This window comes from Aphelocoma coerulescens, unplaced genomic scaffold (genome assembly GCF_041296385.1).
Source record: "Aphelocoma coerulescens isolate FSJ_1873_10779 unplaced genomic scaffold, UR_Acoe_1.0 HiC_scaffold_75, whole genome shotgun sequence".
Lineage (NCBI taxonomy): Eukaryota > Metazoa > Chordata > Aves > Passeriformes > Corvidae > Aphelocoma > Aphelocoma coerulescens.
Window position 1 is genome coordinate 1049389 of NW_027184061.1, and position 14848 is coordinate 1064236.

Consider the following 14848-nt stretch of genomic DNA (forward strand, 5'->3'; position numbering starts at 1 on the left):
GTACCCCAGTCTGGCTGGATGGCTGTTCCAGCACTGCGCCTGTTTCTCCCCACACGGGCTGTCCCCCACAAACAGCCCCACATCGCTGGCGAGTGCAGTTGCTGCTCCCGCTGTCAGATGCTCCTCTGCACCAACCTCACCCGCTCGGTGCCCTTAATGAAGTGACACTCGGACTTCATCATCCCCTGGAACACCCCTGTGTGTGCGGGACACAGCTCAGAGGGTGCCCCCCTGCAGCCCCCAGCACGCCCAGAGCTCCGGGAGCCACCCCGGATCCCCGCTCCGCACCCCCTGTGCCCCACGGCCGCCACGGGACCCTCCTGCCCGTGCTCGGACTTCCTCTTTTCCACTCTTCTCCCTATTTCACATCCCCTCTCCCACCATTTCCAGCCGCTCCCCAGAGGAGTTTTGGAGTCCCATTCCCCCCTTTTCACCCTTTCCACCCTTTTCCCCCACCATCCCCCAATCCCCAGCCCACTCCCGCTCCGTTTTTGGGTCCCATCCTCCACTTTTCCCCACTTTCCCAGCCCCTCCCACCCGTTTCTCCCCCACTCTTCAGCCCCCTCCTGCTCTTCCTTTGAGGGTCCCCTCCAGCTCTCACTCATTTTAGGGGTCCCATCACCCCTTTTTCCCCTTCTCCCCCCCTTTCCCATCACGTCACGCCACCCCCGGCTCACCTGAGAGCTCCACGCCCGCAGCCAGGGGGGCTCCCAGCACCACCAGTGCCACCAGTACGGCCCCAGCTGCCACCACTCGCCCCATGGCCAGCGCTGGCCACGATTTTGATTGGCTATGGGGCTTTAGGGATGCTGCAGCCCCGCGGTGGAATTTTTTGGGAGGGGGAACCTCGGGGTGCGGGGCAGGTGGGAGCTCAGTTGTGCCCAGAAATGTGTCCCCAGGGACGCGGGATCTCAGGGGTGCCCATGGCCTGGGGTGACGCTGGCCCGGTGCCAGGCACCCACCAAAGCCACTCTGTCCCTGCCCCCCGCAGCTGCACAGGGGAGAGAAAATGGAACCGAGGGTTCCTGGCTGGGGATAAGGACTGGGAGAGATCCCTCAGCAAACACCGGAACAGGCACAACAGGCTCTAATTAGAGATATTAATTAAATTGATGACACCGAAAAAATAACATCAGGAGAATGAGAAGGAAAAGAAGACCCTTAAAAACACCCTCCTCCTCCTCCCTCCTTCCCAGGGGTTGTGGGGGCATCTCTGCATCCGGCACCTCCAACTTTGGAGCCACCAGGGATTGGCTCTGCCAGACATGGAGGAAGCTTCCAGATCCAACAGACCCAGCCTGGGCACAGGGAGGGAATTTATTACCAACCAAATCCCAGCAGCACAAGGAGAAGGCAAAGAAATCTCTCCAACACCTTCCCCCCACCCAGCGCGGATCACCCGGAACGGGGGTCACCAGGGCTCTGCCCCACGGGGGTCACTGGGGATCATCCAACGCCGATCCTCCCACGGGGGATGGAGCTGGAGCAGCGCACGAAGCTCTTCCCGCACTCGGGGCACTCGCAGGGCTTCCCTTAGCGGTGCCTCCGTTGGTGTTGGATCAAGTTTGAGCTGTGTGAGAAGCTCTTCCCACATTCAGGACACTCGTAGGGCCTCTCCCCAGTGTGGATGCGCCGGTGGGTGATGAGGGTGGAGCTGTGTTTGAAGCCCTTCCCGCAGTCGGGGCAGCGGAAGGGCCTCTCATCCGTGTGAATGCGCTGATGTTGGAGGAGGTGGGAGCTCCTCTGAAACCTCTTCCCACACTCAGAACATTCGTAGGGCCTCTCCCCAGTGTGGATGCGCTGGTGTGCCCTCAGGGTGGAGCTCCACCCGAAACTCTTCCCACAATCCAAGCACTCATAAGGCCGTTCCCCGGTGTGGACCACCTGGTGCTGGAACAGCTCGGAGCTGCTGGTGAAGCCCTTCCCACATTCCCCATACTCATAGGGCCTCTCCCCAGTGTGAATCTTCTGGTGCCGAATCAGGCTGGAGTTCCGTCTGAAGCCCTTCCCACATTCCAAGCACTTGTGGGGCTTCTCCTCACCCTGAGGGTTCTCCCCCAGCTCCGAGCTCCCCCTGGATCTCCGGCCGCCTTCCCGGCACAGGGGGGCTCTTTCCTCCTTGGATCTCTCTGGGCTGCGTTTGCAGCCCCTCCTCGTGCGGCATCTCCGGGGCTTTTCCTCCTCCTCCATCCGGCCACGCCTTGGGAATGACAAATCCTGGATTGGGGAAGAAACAAGGGGTGAGTGCCTTGGGTTGGGGGCTTCTCCTGCCCAGGTCCATCACCGGGCATCTTGTGTCTGTAAAAATCTCAAAAACACAGAGACTCAGCCCAAAAGTCCCCCAGACATTAAGACACAGACCCAAAACTACCAAAACATCAAGATTCAGAGAAAGCTCCCTCCAAAATATAAACATTCAGCCCCCACAAAAAAAAAACCAAAGCACCAACAGGGAAACCAAGAAACCTCAGAAACACCAAGATTCACCCCCTGGAAAATCGTGGATCCCCCTCCCTGATCACCTGCTGGATGGGGGGGGCAACACTCCTGGGGCTGGAGGGAGGCTGCAGATACAGCGAGTGCTGGAACCTTGGGGTGCCTCCTCGTCCTGATCCTCCTCCTCCTCCTCCTGAATCCCTACTCTTCCTCACACTCCTCTTCCTCACACTACTCCTTCTCCTGCAGAATCCCACCTGCTGCTCCCACGGCCATCGTTTCACCATTCTGGTCTCCAGCCCTGCTCCTCCAGCCTTTCTCCTGCTCCCCCCAGGCCCAGCACCCAGCCCTGGCTCGCTCTGCCCCCCAGAGCTCTCGGATCGCACAGCACGAGCAGCGATGCAGCTGCGGCAGCTCGGGCTGGGGCAGCGCTGGGCTCTCGGCCGCTCCTGCCCGCACTCGGCCCCCGCCGCAGCCACTTCTGCCAGCACAGCACGGCCCGGCCCGGCCTTGGCGCTCCCCCCCTCCCACCTCCCCAAATTCCCCTGGCGGGGGGCGCCAAGGCCGGGCCACACGTGGGCTCCAGCTGGGGAGCGCCGGGCGCTGCGGCTCTGCCTGGTAACTGCTGAGTCACCAGCGCCGCGCCTTCTGATTGGCTGAGCGCTGCCTGAGGGCCGCGCCTGCACCAAGGGGGGACACCCTGCTCCAGGGGGGATGTCCCGAAAACCGGGCACCCCCAGCGAACCAACAACACCAACGCCTCCTTACAAACACATGCTCTGAATCTGCTCGGACACAGCCACACGCACTTGCACACAAGCAAGTGACAGCACAAACCAGCAGCTCCACAAAATGGCACTGACTGACACACACTGCTGCTCAGCCAAGCTCCTGCTCAATTCCTCAACTTCCAGAACAACAACAAAGCCTGAACAGAGCCATGGACATCGTTTCCTAATCAAAAGGGGACAATGCTGAGGCAGTTTGCACATTCTCCCAGAGCTAATTAAGGACATGGACACCCAGCAGGGTAAAAAGGGAAGTCGAGAAGGGGTCTCAGCAACAGGGGACGGATGGTGTTGGTGTGCTGGGAAGGGATTGGTTGAAGGGAGTGTGCAGGAATATGGTTAAGGCAAACAGCAGCAGGAGGAATCTATGTGGTAAGAAAGGAAAAGGAAGATGGAAAAGAGGAGGAAGAGAAAAAAGTGAGGACTGGGATGCTCTTCAGCACCATCTTATCCTCAACATTTGCCAGCTGATCCAGATCTTTTGTATCCCCGCGTTCCAGGACAGGACAGAAAAAGAAGTTCAGGATTTTAGGGTGTTTCTCTGTGGTGGGGAGCAGCAGGACAGGGCAGCACGGGCTGGGGGCCTGTGGGGAGCTGCGGGGCCGGGCCGGGGCTGTGGGGCAGCCGGGGCTCAGCGCCGGGCACTGCCTGACCCCAACACCCCCCGGGCAGGGCCGGCAGTGGCCCCCGGCCCCCAGGAGGCTGCGGGATGTGGAAGGATCAGGATTTACTTTTATCGATCTTGTTTGGGTCACTGGAGAAACGAATGATTTTGCAGAAAGCTCAGCAGCTGTCAGAGGATGAGCACCCACGGGCAGTGAGATGCCACGGGTGCGGCTGCTGCCATTAGCTTTGGCAAGAAGAAGAGCCAGACCCAGGGCAGATATTCAATTATCTCCCTGGAATTGAGGTTTGCAATTCCTCACCCTGCGAATTCCCGACCTAGTGGGGGGTAGAGATCAGGGATGTCTGTTTCAAGCAGTCTGTGGCCAGAATCCTGTCTCTTGTGAAATCTCTTCCACAGGAAGCTCGGCTGGCACAGACCCTGCCTGGGGACTTTAAGGGATGTTACACCACTGAAGGGAGATGAGCTTAACATCTCAACAGACTGGGAATAGCCCAAAAGATACCCAAAAGATAACGCCCATCAACAGAACATCAACGCCCATCAGCAAACATCAAGGAACAGCTACCCCAGACACTGCCCCCGGCACAGCTGGAGACCCCTGCTCTGGAGAAGGCTGAGAAGGAAATCAAGGAGTGTGGGCCTAATGAACATCAGAGGCCAAGCAATCCGGGGCCAACAGGAAACCAAATACTAAGAACTACCCAACTTGGAACCAATGAACATTAAACCTACGGATTTCGATGGGTTTAGACTGCATCAAGTTGAGGAAAAATTGAGTAAAACTCGTGTGCCATGGAATGATTTTCTCTGCACACCTGGGCTATGTGTGCATGAAATGATTTCTGTTGCACATCCTGGCCAGAATAAAGTAATGCTTTGATCCTCTAACACTAAAAAGGTCGTTGGAGAGTTTTTGATCTTCCAGGAGTTTTGTTGACAAGATTATATCACTAGAATTTTTTTTCTTAATAATCCTACTCTGACATTGTATGCTGGGTTTGGGCCAGGGGTGTGAGAGTCAATTTTTATTCTTAGGGGGAAAAGTAGCAAAAATCTTTATTGGTTTAGGCGTTTTTCTGTGTATGTGTGTGCGTGGCTGTTAGTGATGGGAGAATTTTAGAATGGGTTTTTCAATGTTCACCTGTAAGCTGCATTTTGCAAAACTGGAAGAGGTTTAAAGATGACCCATTAACTCATAAAGAGCTAAAAAAACATAAGAAAAAGAAAAAGAAAAAGAAAAAGAAAAAGAAAAAGAAAAAGAAAAAGAAAAAGAAAAAGAAAAAGAAAAAGAAAAAGAAAAAGAAAAAGAAAAAGAAAGCAGCTGGGGGGGAGGGCACTTGTGAGTCACCTGATGGTTGCCCTGGAGGAGAAGCTTCCTTCCAAGCAGCCAGCAGAGGAGCTTTAGAAATGCAAATTATCTCTGCTGCGGGAAGTGTGCACAATGTCCCAGGCTCTCCTTGCCTGCCAGAGGAATTGGCCTGATTCCTTCTGCCCCTCACCCCAAGCTCTGCCTCCCTGCACAGACGGAATTTGCATCGCTAAAGGCAGAGCCCACACTGAGCATCTCGGACCCTGCAACAGAAATCCCTGAAGCTCCAAAGGAAAACAGCAAACGGAGAATGCTGGGAGAACTTCACTCACAAAAGCAGGGGGGAATCATCCCTCTCCCCACTCCAACATCTCTGGCACTGTCTGGGTTATACAGGGTGCGTTTGACCACTGGGCTGCTTTTGCTGCCACAAGGTCAGCGAAATCACTTGGGAATCCAAGGATGTGATGATTTAATCAGAGAAAAGCGGTCAATTGATGCATCCCTGGCATTTTTGGGAGCGCCCAAAAATGGGGAAAAGATGAACGGCCACCAGAACAAATCCTACAACACCATGGAGCAGCCCCTGGGAACCCAAACAAATTCATACCAGGTGCCAGAGAACCCAGTGATCATTTCAATGCATCATTAGATTACAAGCTGTCCTCCAAATCATAACCAAGCACACAGCTCCAGCTCCTGACCTTCTCACCCACCAATCCACTCCCATGAGCAACGCCACATTTCACCCTGGGATGGCATCAGATTCTCTTTCAGCAGAAGGACCAGGAGGTTGTGGAAAATTAAATGACCAAAACTGCTCTTGGCAAAGAGATGGCCAAGGAAAAGTGTTGAAACAGAGAACAAAGGAAACAAAGACTTCACAGAGCCATGAATATCGGATGTTCTACAAAGTGGGGGTGCACATTAAGGGGCACATGCAGCAGGCGCATCGGGAAGTCTGTACCTTCCAAGGACCTCAGCCAAGGGGGAAAGGGACACGGAGATGCGGCCAGGAAATCGGCATAAAAAGGAGGCTGCGTCCTCCAACACTTGGACAGAGCCCACGGGAAATGCCCCGTGGCCTCTCCCTTGCTCCAGGAATAAAGTTCCTTTTACAGGACTCCTCCGGCTCCTCTGGGGACACAAACCTCTGGCCACGGGAACTTTCCCGCACACTCCCGCCGACGGGGCAGCCACCTCTGTCCTACCCACAGCAGCCGGGACGAGCCAGCGCTGCTCCGGCACCGGCTCCTGCCGAGGCATCAGCGGCAAGGAGAGCGCGGGCAGCCGCTCCCGCAGCGCCCTCACGCCAGGGCGAACACGGCGCCCACACGGCACAACGAACCCGCCCCAGCCCCCTGCCGCCCCCTCCGCCCGCAGCCAGCGCCGAGCCCCGCCAGAACCGAGCGCGGCTCCCACCTGCGCTGGGGCCGCCTCCGAGCTCCGCCGCCGCCTCACCGGGCTCCGGCCGCCGCCGCCGCTCCCGGGCCCGCACAGACGCTCCGCCAATGGCGCCTCTGCTGCGCCACGGCCGCCCTGCCGGCGGCTCCGGGCCCGGGCTGCTCCCCGCTCCGACCAATCAGCGCGCCAGAACCACGACTGACGGCAGCACCGCCCAATCGCAGCGAGGGGCGGGCTCTGCACACGGCCCAGCCTCGCCCCGCGCTCCCAGCGCCCCCCGGGCTGCGTGAGGGGAAAGCCGCAGCTGAGGAACAGCCCTGGAACGGGCCCGGCCCGAGCCGCCATTCAGCTGGGAAGGGAAACAAAGCTCTCCGCTGCTCCCGGCCCGACTTGCCCAGCCCTGCGTGTTGGCTGCCTCCGGCTCCTTGGCAAGCCCTGCAGCCTCGCTACTCCCGCCCCTAATTCGGAGCATCAGTGCATGGCTTTGATTTCGTTGTTCAGGCTTGGCTGTGGGCTGTCCTTGTCTGCTGCATTTTCTGGGTTCCTCTTGGATGCTTTGAGCAACAGGCTGTGCCCCGGGAGGATCCTTTGTGCTCCTTTGTGACAGAGGAGAACCTTCCAGGCGGTTCTTGCGGGAGCTGCTGCTGTGATGTCACGGGAACGCTGCCGCGTCCTCGCCGTGTTCCCGTTGCTGTGGGCACGGAGCCCTCAGTGTCCAGAGCGGCTCTGGGCGCCCGCTGGTTGCCGGAGGATCCTCCTGCCCGAGGCATTCTCAGCAGCCAGCCCAGCCCCTGCCGGGTGTCCTTCTGTGCTCGCAGGGGTACAGTCTGCGACGTGTGCAGCACGGCCAAAATGATCCAGCAAGCGGTTGCTGCAGTTTGCACTCTGTACTCTGTGGCTTATTCGGGGTATTTTTTAGCCCACTTGGCACGTAAGTCGAGGTTTTCCCTGGGTGCAGCTTCGGTGCCTTCGGGCACAGAAAGCTGTGTGCTTTCTGTTCTCCCAGTGGAACTGAGCTGCCTTTGTAACCAAATTGCCATTAAGACACCGCTGGTTTGGGAGAGCTCCTGCCAGCAGCTGCAGCTGAAAAAGGGGGTGTCTGCAGCCAGCGGGGCGTGCACAGCATTTGCAATGGAGCCGGGGGGGTTCTGTTCCCTCAAGCGCAGAGTCTGTGCCAGCGGAGCCTGGAACTCCCTGCGTTGGCTGCTGCAGCCAAGAGCTGACACAGCCCAGGATTCTGTGCTGTTCTCTTGCTTGCTGTGCGAAGGGACTGTGGCTCCTGGAGGGATGTTGTGGAAGCAAAATGCTCTCTCGGGGTGTCCTTGCTCCGTGGGAGTTCCCACCACAGGCAGGTTTTTCCTAACAGCATCTGGTTTGTGTTGCCTGTCCTGTTGCAGGGCACCTCACACGTGGATCCCGAGCAGCTCCTCCTTCGGTGAGTGGGAAAGGAACCTTTGGTGGTCGGAATTGTGCAGAGAGTTGTGAGCTTGGCGTGTGGCAGTCGAGCGCCAGCCTGGGAGGCTGAAGGAAAGTTCCTGCCAGTGTCTTTGCAGCAGCAGCAAAGGGATCCCTGGCACTTTTCTCCTTCTCTGCTGAAGAGCTTTTGAAGAGCTGCAGGTCTGGTTTTGCAGGCAGAAGATTGCTTGCTGGCTTTAGCCACGGTGGAATATGGAATGCCCAGCAATAAGTGGCAATGTCGACTTTAGCCCCTTCCTAGTTTGAACAGCTCTGAATCCCATTTCTGCTTAGTGCAGCTGGATGTGTAGCTGAGGATAAATAAGGCGATAACTGAGATAGAACTTCCTGTCCCTCACGCTACCATCTGTCCACAGGGCACAAAAGCAGCATCAGCTCCTCCTCTGGCTCCCTGTGCTTCCAAAGAGGAGGCCAAAGAGGAGGAAGACAGCAGTGAACTTCCCGCTGTTCTGGGGGATGATGGTGAACTTCCCTCCGTCCCGGGAGACCACAGTGAACCTCCCTCTGTCCTGGGAGATGAGGGCAAACATCCCACGGTTTGGGAATACAACAGTGAAGCTCCTGTGGTGTGGGGCGAGGATGGTGGACATCACCCGGTGTGGGACGAGGACAGCGAGGCTCCAGTGCCATGGGACAAGGACGACGGACATCTCCCAGCGTGGGATGAGAACAGAGGACATCGTGGGACTTGGGAAGAGGACGGTGCAATTCTCCCGGCATGGGAAGAGGACGGCAAACGTGCCGTGGCTTGGAAAGAAAACCAGGAACCTGCTGAATTTTGGGAAGAGGACGGGGATCCTCCCTCTGCTTGGGAAGAGGACACTGAACCTCCCTCTGCTGCGGGATCCTGGGCTGAACATTCTGACAGCAGCACAGCCCTGCAGCCAGAGGGCAGAGAGGAGTGGTGCCTGATGCAGCTGAGTACGTCTGCTGTGCTGCTGTGTGCCAGAGCAGGGTGCTGCGTGTGTGTCTCAGCATCAGCTGCATCCAGGCTTGCTGTGCAGCTGAATGTCACAGAGTCATTTATTGTCCTTGCCCAGCTGAGAGCAAGGGGCTCCCGGCCCCAGGGAGTGGGGCTGCATTTTGGCCCTGCTGCAAGGCGGGGTCTCCATCTGGGAGGGAGCGTCTTCCATGTGGTTTCTTTCAGGGAGCACCGTGAGCGTGGGGGAGCCTGCCGAGAAATACCTGGAACTGGAGCAGGTTGGCCAAGGGTAAGTGCACGGCAGTTACTTCTGCACAAGCAGGGGCCAGGTATTTGCTGGTGCAGGATCAAGTGAGAAGCCAGGCAAGCTGCAAACAGCTTCAGACACTGGGCCACGATCCTGCTGTCTCTCAGTCCTGACCAGAATTGGTGACTGTGGTCAGAAGGCACTGTCAGAGGCCCCTGAGGCTGGCAGTGTCCTGCCTGCAGCAAGGAGCAGGACCTGGAAGATCTTCTGTCCCTGGAATGTGATTGCCTGAAAGAGCAGCTCACTATCTGGTGACTGTCAGAAAACAGTTCTCAAGAAGATTCCTTTCAAATAGTTTGCTTCCAAAAATATCCACCGGTCAGGATTATCAACATAACAGTTTAGAAACAGAAACCAGAGATGAACTAATAAGTGCCCTTTTCAGCACAGGTAGTAAGCCCCGTACATTCAGTAACAGACACAGAGGTGCTGCACTGGGGGGGAAAATGCATCAGCTGCCTGATGGCAGGGCCCTTGTGGATCCTGCAGCTCGTAGGCAGGAAATGGAAAAGGATGAAATACATTCTTTTCCAGTTCTTTAGACACCTGCTCCCACCCTAGGTTTTGGACTAAAGTAATTCAGTGTGGACATTTGGGATTTGCTCCAGCCCTTTTCCTTCGTGTTGGGCCTCAGTTTTCTCTTACACACCTTGCGTGGCACAGGGCTGGTGGCTGCTGCGCTGCTGTTTGAAGGGTCGATGCACCCAGGTGTTTTGTAAACGCTGCAGGCAGCAGAGATCTCCTGTCTGGGCTGGCTTTCACTCCCAGGGCCTAAAGCGCTGCTTCTTTCTTCTCTGCTGTTCTGTCTCCAGGGCTTTCGGAACCGTTTATAAAGGACTCGACAGGGCCACTGGAGGAGAGGTCAGTGTCACCACGCCCAGCGTGTCGGGCAGCTCTCGAGGGCTTTCCCCTCTGCTGGGAGCTGTGGCTGCAGCTTTGGGGGGCCAGCAGAGCTTTCCTGCACAGGCTGTTCCTCTGAAGGCACAGCAGTGTCAGCCTGCAGAGCACGGCTGGGACAGACTTGAGCCTTCTGAAGTGCCCAAAGGAATGCAAGGAGGGCAGCGGTGTCTGTCAGAGCAGGACACGCTGGCTTGGTCTTCATATCTGAAAACATCAGTGCATCAGCTGGTGGAGGCTGAGGCCTAATTTATCTTCATCCCAGCCTCGGACAGGAACACTGTTTAGCAGTTTTTCCATCCTGCGTTTCATCTTCCAAGAGTACCTCAAGACCTAATGAGGGAGTGATCCTGCTTGGGATCAGTTTGGGGTTTTAGTCCTACTGCAGCTGTTCCCAGAGAGAGGGAGAGGAATGAGAAGATGGATGTGCAGAGCAAAGCTCTCTCCTAAACCCTGCAGCTGTGTTTGGGTCTGGTGTCAGTGACAGCCCGTGACAGGGATCATCTGAGCAATGTTTGTGCGTGTTTGCTCTGTTGTGCAATCCCAAACAGAGCAGTTGCGTTTGAAATCATGACCAAATCCCCCAGGATTGCTAAAGGGTTCCCGGCTGTTTTGCTCTGTTTTCACAGAAGCAGAATTACTTCCTGCTTGCAAAATGTGTTTGAATGATAATGAGAGTGGTGGTAAACGAAGGCGGTTTGAGAAGACTGCAGGTGCAGAGAATGCTGTGAGAGCTTTGAGGCTGAGAGCTGAGGGCCCATTTCTGCAGAGCTTCCAAGGCCAAATGTCTCTGGCCCTGTGTCCTGTAAGCGGCCCCGCAGCGAGCAGAGAAATGGGCTGTGGGAATGTCACTTGCTGAGCCCGGGTGTCCCATCCCAAGGCAGTTTGGCACAGCCCGGCTCCGTCGCTCCACAAAGACTCGCTCCGTGTTTGCTGCGGCCTCCTGCCCCAGACTCCTCCAGTTCAAGGGCTGCAATGTCCTTTCAGGTGGCCATAAAGAAAATGAGTCTCAGAGGGCAGAACGGGGAACGAGCTGTGAATGAGATCCTGGTCCTGAAGGACAAGAAGAACCCCAACATTGTCAGCTCTTTGGACAGGTGAGTGCTTCAGCTCTTATCCCGTGCACGGGCCCTGCGTTAATCTCTCCTGGCATCCGCAGTCTGTAGCCTGTTTTGAAAAAGCCTCACCCGGCCGTAGCTTCCCAAAACAACAGCCTGTGAGTTCACTCCCTCCATGTGCTTTTGTTGCTTTGGTTTGGTTTTTCCTTCAAGCTGACCCAGTTTTCTGGGTCTTATGACAAGTGCTGATAAACCCTGGCAGACATTATTTCCCTTGGCTTCTCCTTCCCAACTCTTTTCCATTGCTGCAGATGCCAGGAAGACCAGGTTCTTGTTTCCAGAAATGCCTCATGTGCCCATTTTGCAATGGCCTTGCCTGTTTCTGAAGGGACTTTCTGCAAGGTTTTCCAAACACTTGACCACTTTGTCCTAAGTGCTGCACGGCCTCCTGCCCTGGATAACGCTGGAAGTTGTGTTGCCTTGTTCTGGAGGGAATGGTGGAAGTGCTGAGTTCAGATGCTGAACCAGCTGGGGGCAAGTGTTGTGGTTCCACATTGATCTGGGCTGCTGCTAAACTGCATTTTTCACTTGCTTGCCATCTAAGGCCTCTCCTTTCCCACAGGCGTCTCCTTCTCCTTTAGACTGTGCAGGTCCCAAGGACTGTGCAGCCCGGCAGGAATGTCTCTGCATCGGATTCTGTCCTCATTTACAAGTGACCTGGAAACAAAACTCCACTCAAGGCTTTTCCATGGGCAAATTGAGCAGTGCATGTTCATCTCCACGCCATTGTTTGCCTCTTCCAGCTTCCTTGTTGATGAAGATCTCTGGCTGGTGATGGAATACATGGATGGAGGAACTTTGCAGGACGTTGTCAGACAGACACGCATGGCTGAAGGAGAGATGGCAGCTGTCAGTCGGGAGGTGAGGGATCCTGCTCGTGCTTCCCATGGCTTGGACACAATGCTCCTTCCAAGCAGGGCCTGAGAACAGGAGTGGCTCCATGCTCAGAGCTTTGTTTCTGTGTTGTTTTTATGAGCTGCAGAAGAAAGAACCTCTGAAGTGAACGGCCTGCCAGTGTCACTGCACTTCCACTCTGCTCTTGTCCTCTTTCCTGATCTTTGTGGGACTCTCTGTCTTTTTTGATTTGATTTGCTGTTCTCAGCTTTGCCTTGAACCATTTGCCCGGAGCTTGTCTGCACTGCACTCCTGGCCTGTCACAGCAAAGCTGCTGCTGGCAGAATTCTAAACTGTCCTTTCTTGTGGGATTGTGTATTCCAGCCATGGATTTCCACCCTCGTGTTTCTTGCTCTCTCTCAGTGTCTGCAGGGCCTGGATTTCCTCCACTCAAACCGGGTGATCCACAGAGATCTGAAGAGCTCCAACATCCTTCTGGCAACGGACGGCTCTGTCAAGCTGGGTGGGTGTTCCTGGTCAGGCACGGCGCTCCCGGGCTGCGGGTGTGGGGCTGCTTCCCAGTGACGGCCAGAGCCCCACAAGTGCTGCTGGTGGCGGTGCCCGGCCCCTGCTGCCAGCTGAGAGCGGCTGCCCCATGCAGAGAGCTCAGGAGAGGAGCAGGGTGTCAGCAGTGGCTTTGCTCTGGGTGTGGCCCTTGCAGAGGGGCGGGAGTTGGAATCTGAAGCTTCAAGGGAATCACTAAAAGCCACTGCATGAAAGCTGAGGGTTCCTTTAAGGGTCCACTTCCATCTTGCCTTGGCTACAGCCCTGCGGACTTTTCCAGCTGGATTCAGCAGTGCATTCTCAGACTGAGAGTGGGCAATCTTTGTGCTTGGTTTCCTCATTCCAGCTGCCTTTGACAGTGTTTGTTTCTGTCCTCAGCTGATTTTGGCCTCTGCGCTCAGCTCAGCCCTGAGCAGGAGCAGTGCAGCTCCATGGTGGGCACTGCTCACTGGATGGCCCCAGAGGTTGTGACCAGTTCTCCTTATGGCCCCAAGGTGGACATCTGGTCCTTGGGCATTGTGACCATCGAGATGGTGGAAGGAGAACCTCCTTACTTCGAGCACACGGCGGCCATGGTAAGAGGCAAATTTCCCAGAGTTTGCAGAGGCCTGTGAGCACAGTGGGACCCCGCCCTGGGCGGAGCAGCTGGAGGGCTCTGCCCATCGGGAAGGGAATTCCCAGAGGACTCCAGCCTGAGCACAGACAAATATTCTGCAGTCTCCAGAATTTGCTTTGGGTTTTAAGTTGTTGCAGCTCTTCTGTCTGCGAGGATGACCTGAAAAGATGAAGCCAGAGCATCAGCTCTAATCTTATCTTGCAGAAAACCCCAGACCAACCCCAAACCCCACACCCAAACCCAACAAGTTTTCTGAAGGAGTTTCTGAAAGAGGTTCTGCGAGATGAACTTCCCCTGACTCTTCTCACTGGGAAACTTGTCCAAAACATGAAGATGATTGTTTAACATCCCCATAGTCTAACATATTTCTTTCCTAGCCCAAGCTACTTTCTCCATGTCACCAAGGCTGAGCTTTCAGCAACCCAAACCTCGGGTTCCTTGCCTGGCAGTTTCTGGGATGGAACATCTTGAATGCATTTACTTGAGTGTCAGTGGCACTGCAGGGATGCATTTGATGTAAGAATCCTTGGAAATACCACAGGCAGGCCACAGTGACTCTTGCAAATGGCCTGTAAAGCTGGTGTCCGTATTTGGAGAAGCAAAATGGGTTATTTCTGATTAAGGTTCCAACTAACAAAGTCAGCCAATGACATTGGCTCTCAAGGCAAGATCATCTGGATGTTGGAATGGCTGTGGCTGCAGCAGCGTTTGGCTTTTTTGGTTGGCATAGAAGAATGAGCTCTGAGCAGCATCTCTGCCAGGGTGGAAAGTGTCCCTGGAGACTGGGGCTGAGAAACCGGGGTCGCTGTGAGCACTCGTGGGTGTGAAGGAAGCTGGCAGAGCTTTTTCACAAGTGTTTGCTTTTTGCGCAGGCTCGCTGTCTGATCCGGCAGAACGGGACCCCGCAGCTGCAGGAGCCCAGGCGCCTGTCGGCTCTGCTGCGGGACTTCCTGGAGTGCAGCCTGGAGCCGGACGAGGAGCGGCGCTGGTCTGCCCAGGAGCTGCTGCAGGTGGATGCGAAGCGGCTGCAGGGGAAAGAGCAGCGCGAGGGAGGGGTTTTCTCGTGGGGCCCCCTCCAATAGTCTCCAGTCTCGCTGCTTTTCACATGCAAAGCCAGCAGAATCCTCGCCTGGTTTGGCCTGGCAGGGTCCTTTGCAGGTCGTCTGGACCAGGTGCCCCGCAAGGAGCAGGGACATCTTCAAGCAGATCAGGTGGCTCCGAGCCCTGCCTGACCTGAGCCTGGATGTTTCCAGGGAGGAGGCACCTCCCACATCTCTGGGCACCCTCTGCCAGTGTTTCCCCATGCTTCTGATAAAAAACTTCTGCCTCAGATCTAATCTGAGCCTGCTTCCCTCTCCTGAGTTTCAAACCATTCCCCTTTGTCCTGATGCAACAGAGCCTGTGAGGAACTTGACTTGGGAAAGTAACAGTTGATTTCTTTCTTTTTCATCCTTTGGGCAGCACCCATTTTTATCATCAGCCAAGCCTCTCTCCAGCCCGAGCCCTCTGATCGCTGCAGCAAAGCAATTGAAGGAGCAGCGGAGGACCT

General features: G+C 55.9%; 1 protein-coding gene and 1 pseudogene across 1 annotated transcript; both read left to right on the plus strand.

Annotated features, from left to right (window-relative positions):
- The window catches only part of LOC138102437 (uncharacterized), a 705988-nt pseudogene that overhangs the window by 476512 nt on the left and 214628 nt on the right, over nt 1-14848 (plus strand).
- On the plus strand, nt 1394-14381 carry LOC138102405 (serine/threonine-protein kinase PAK 3-like). Its single transcript, XM_069000115.1, has 10 exons — nt 1394-1515; nt 2104-2234; nt 8396-8996; nt 9193-9252; nt 10083-10131; nt 11155-11264; nt 12029-12146; nt 12543-12642; nt 13062-13258; nt 14172-14381. The coding sequence occupies exons 1-10, from the start codon at nt 1475-1477 to the stop codon at nt 14379-14381; spliced, it is 1617 nt and encodes a 538-aa protein (XP_068856216.1). The 5' UTR covers nt 1394-1474.

Bases quoted from the DNA above. Each gene is read 5' to 3' on its own strand.
- LOC138102405 (XM_069000115.1), top strand. From the start codon at position 1,475: ATGGAGCTGGAGCAGCGCACGAAGCTCTTCCCGCACTCGGG. The intron at 10,132-11,154 runs GTCAGTGTCACC...ATGTCCTTTCAG, and splicing joins ACAGGGCCACTGGAGGAGAG to GTGGCCATAAAGAAAATGAG. The intron at 13,259-14,171 runs GTAAGAGGCAAA...CTTTTTGCGCAG, and splicing joins TCGAGCACACGGCGGCCATG to GCTCGCTGTCTGATCCGGCA.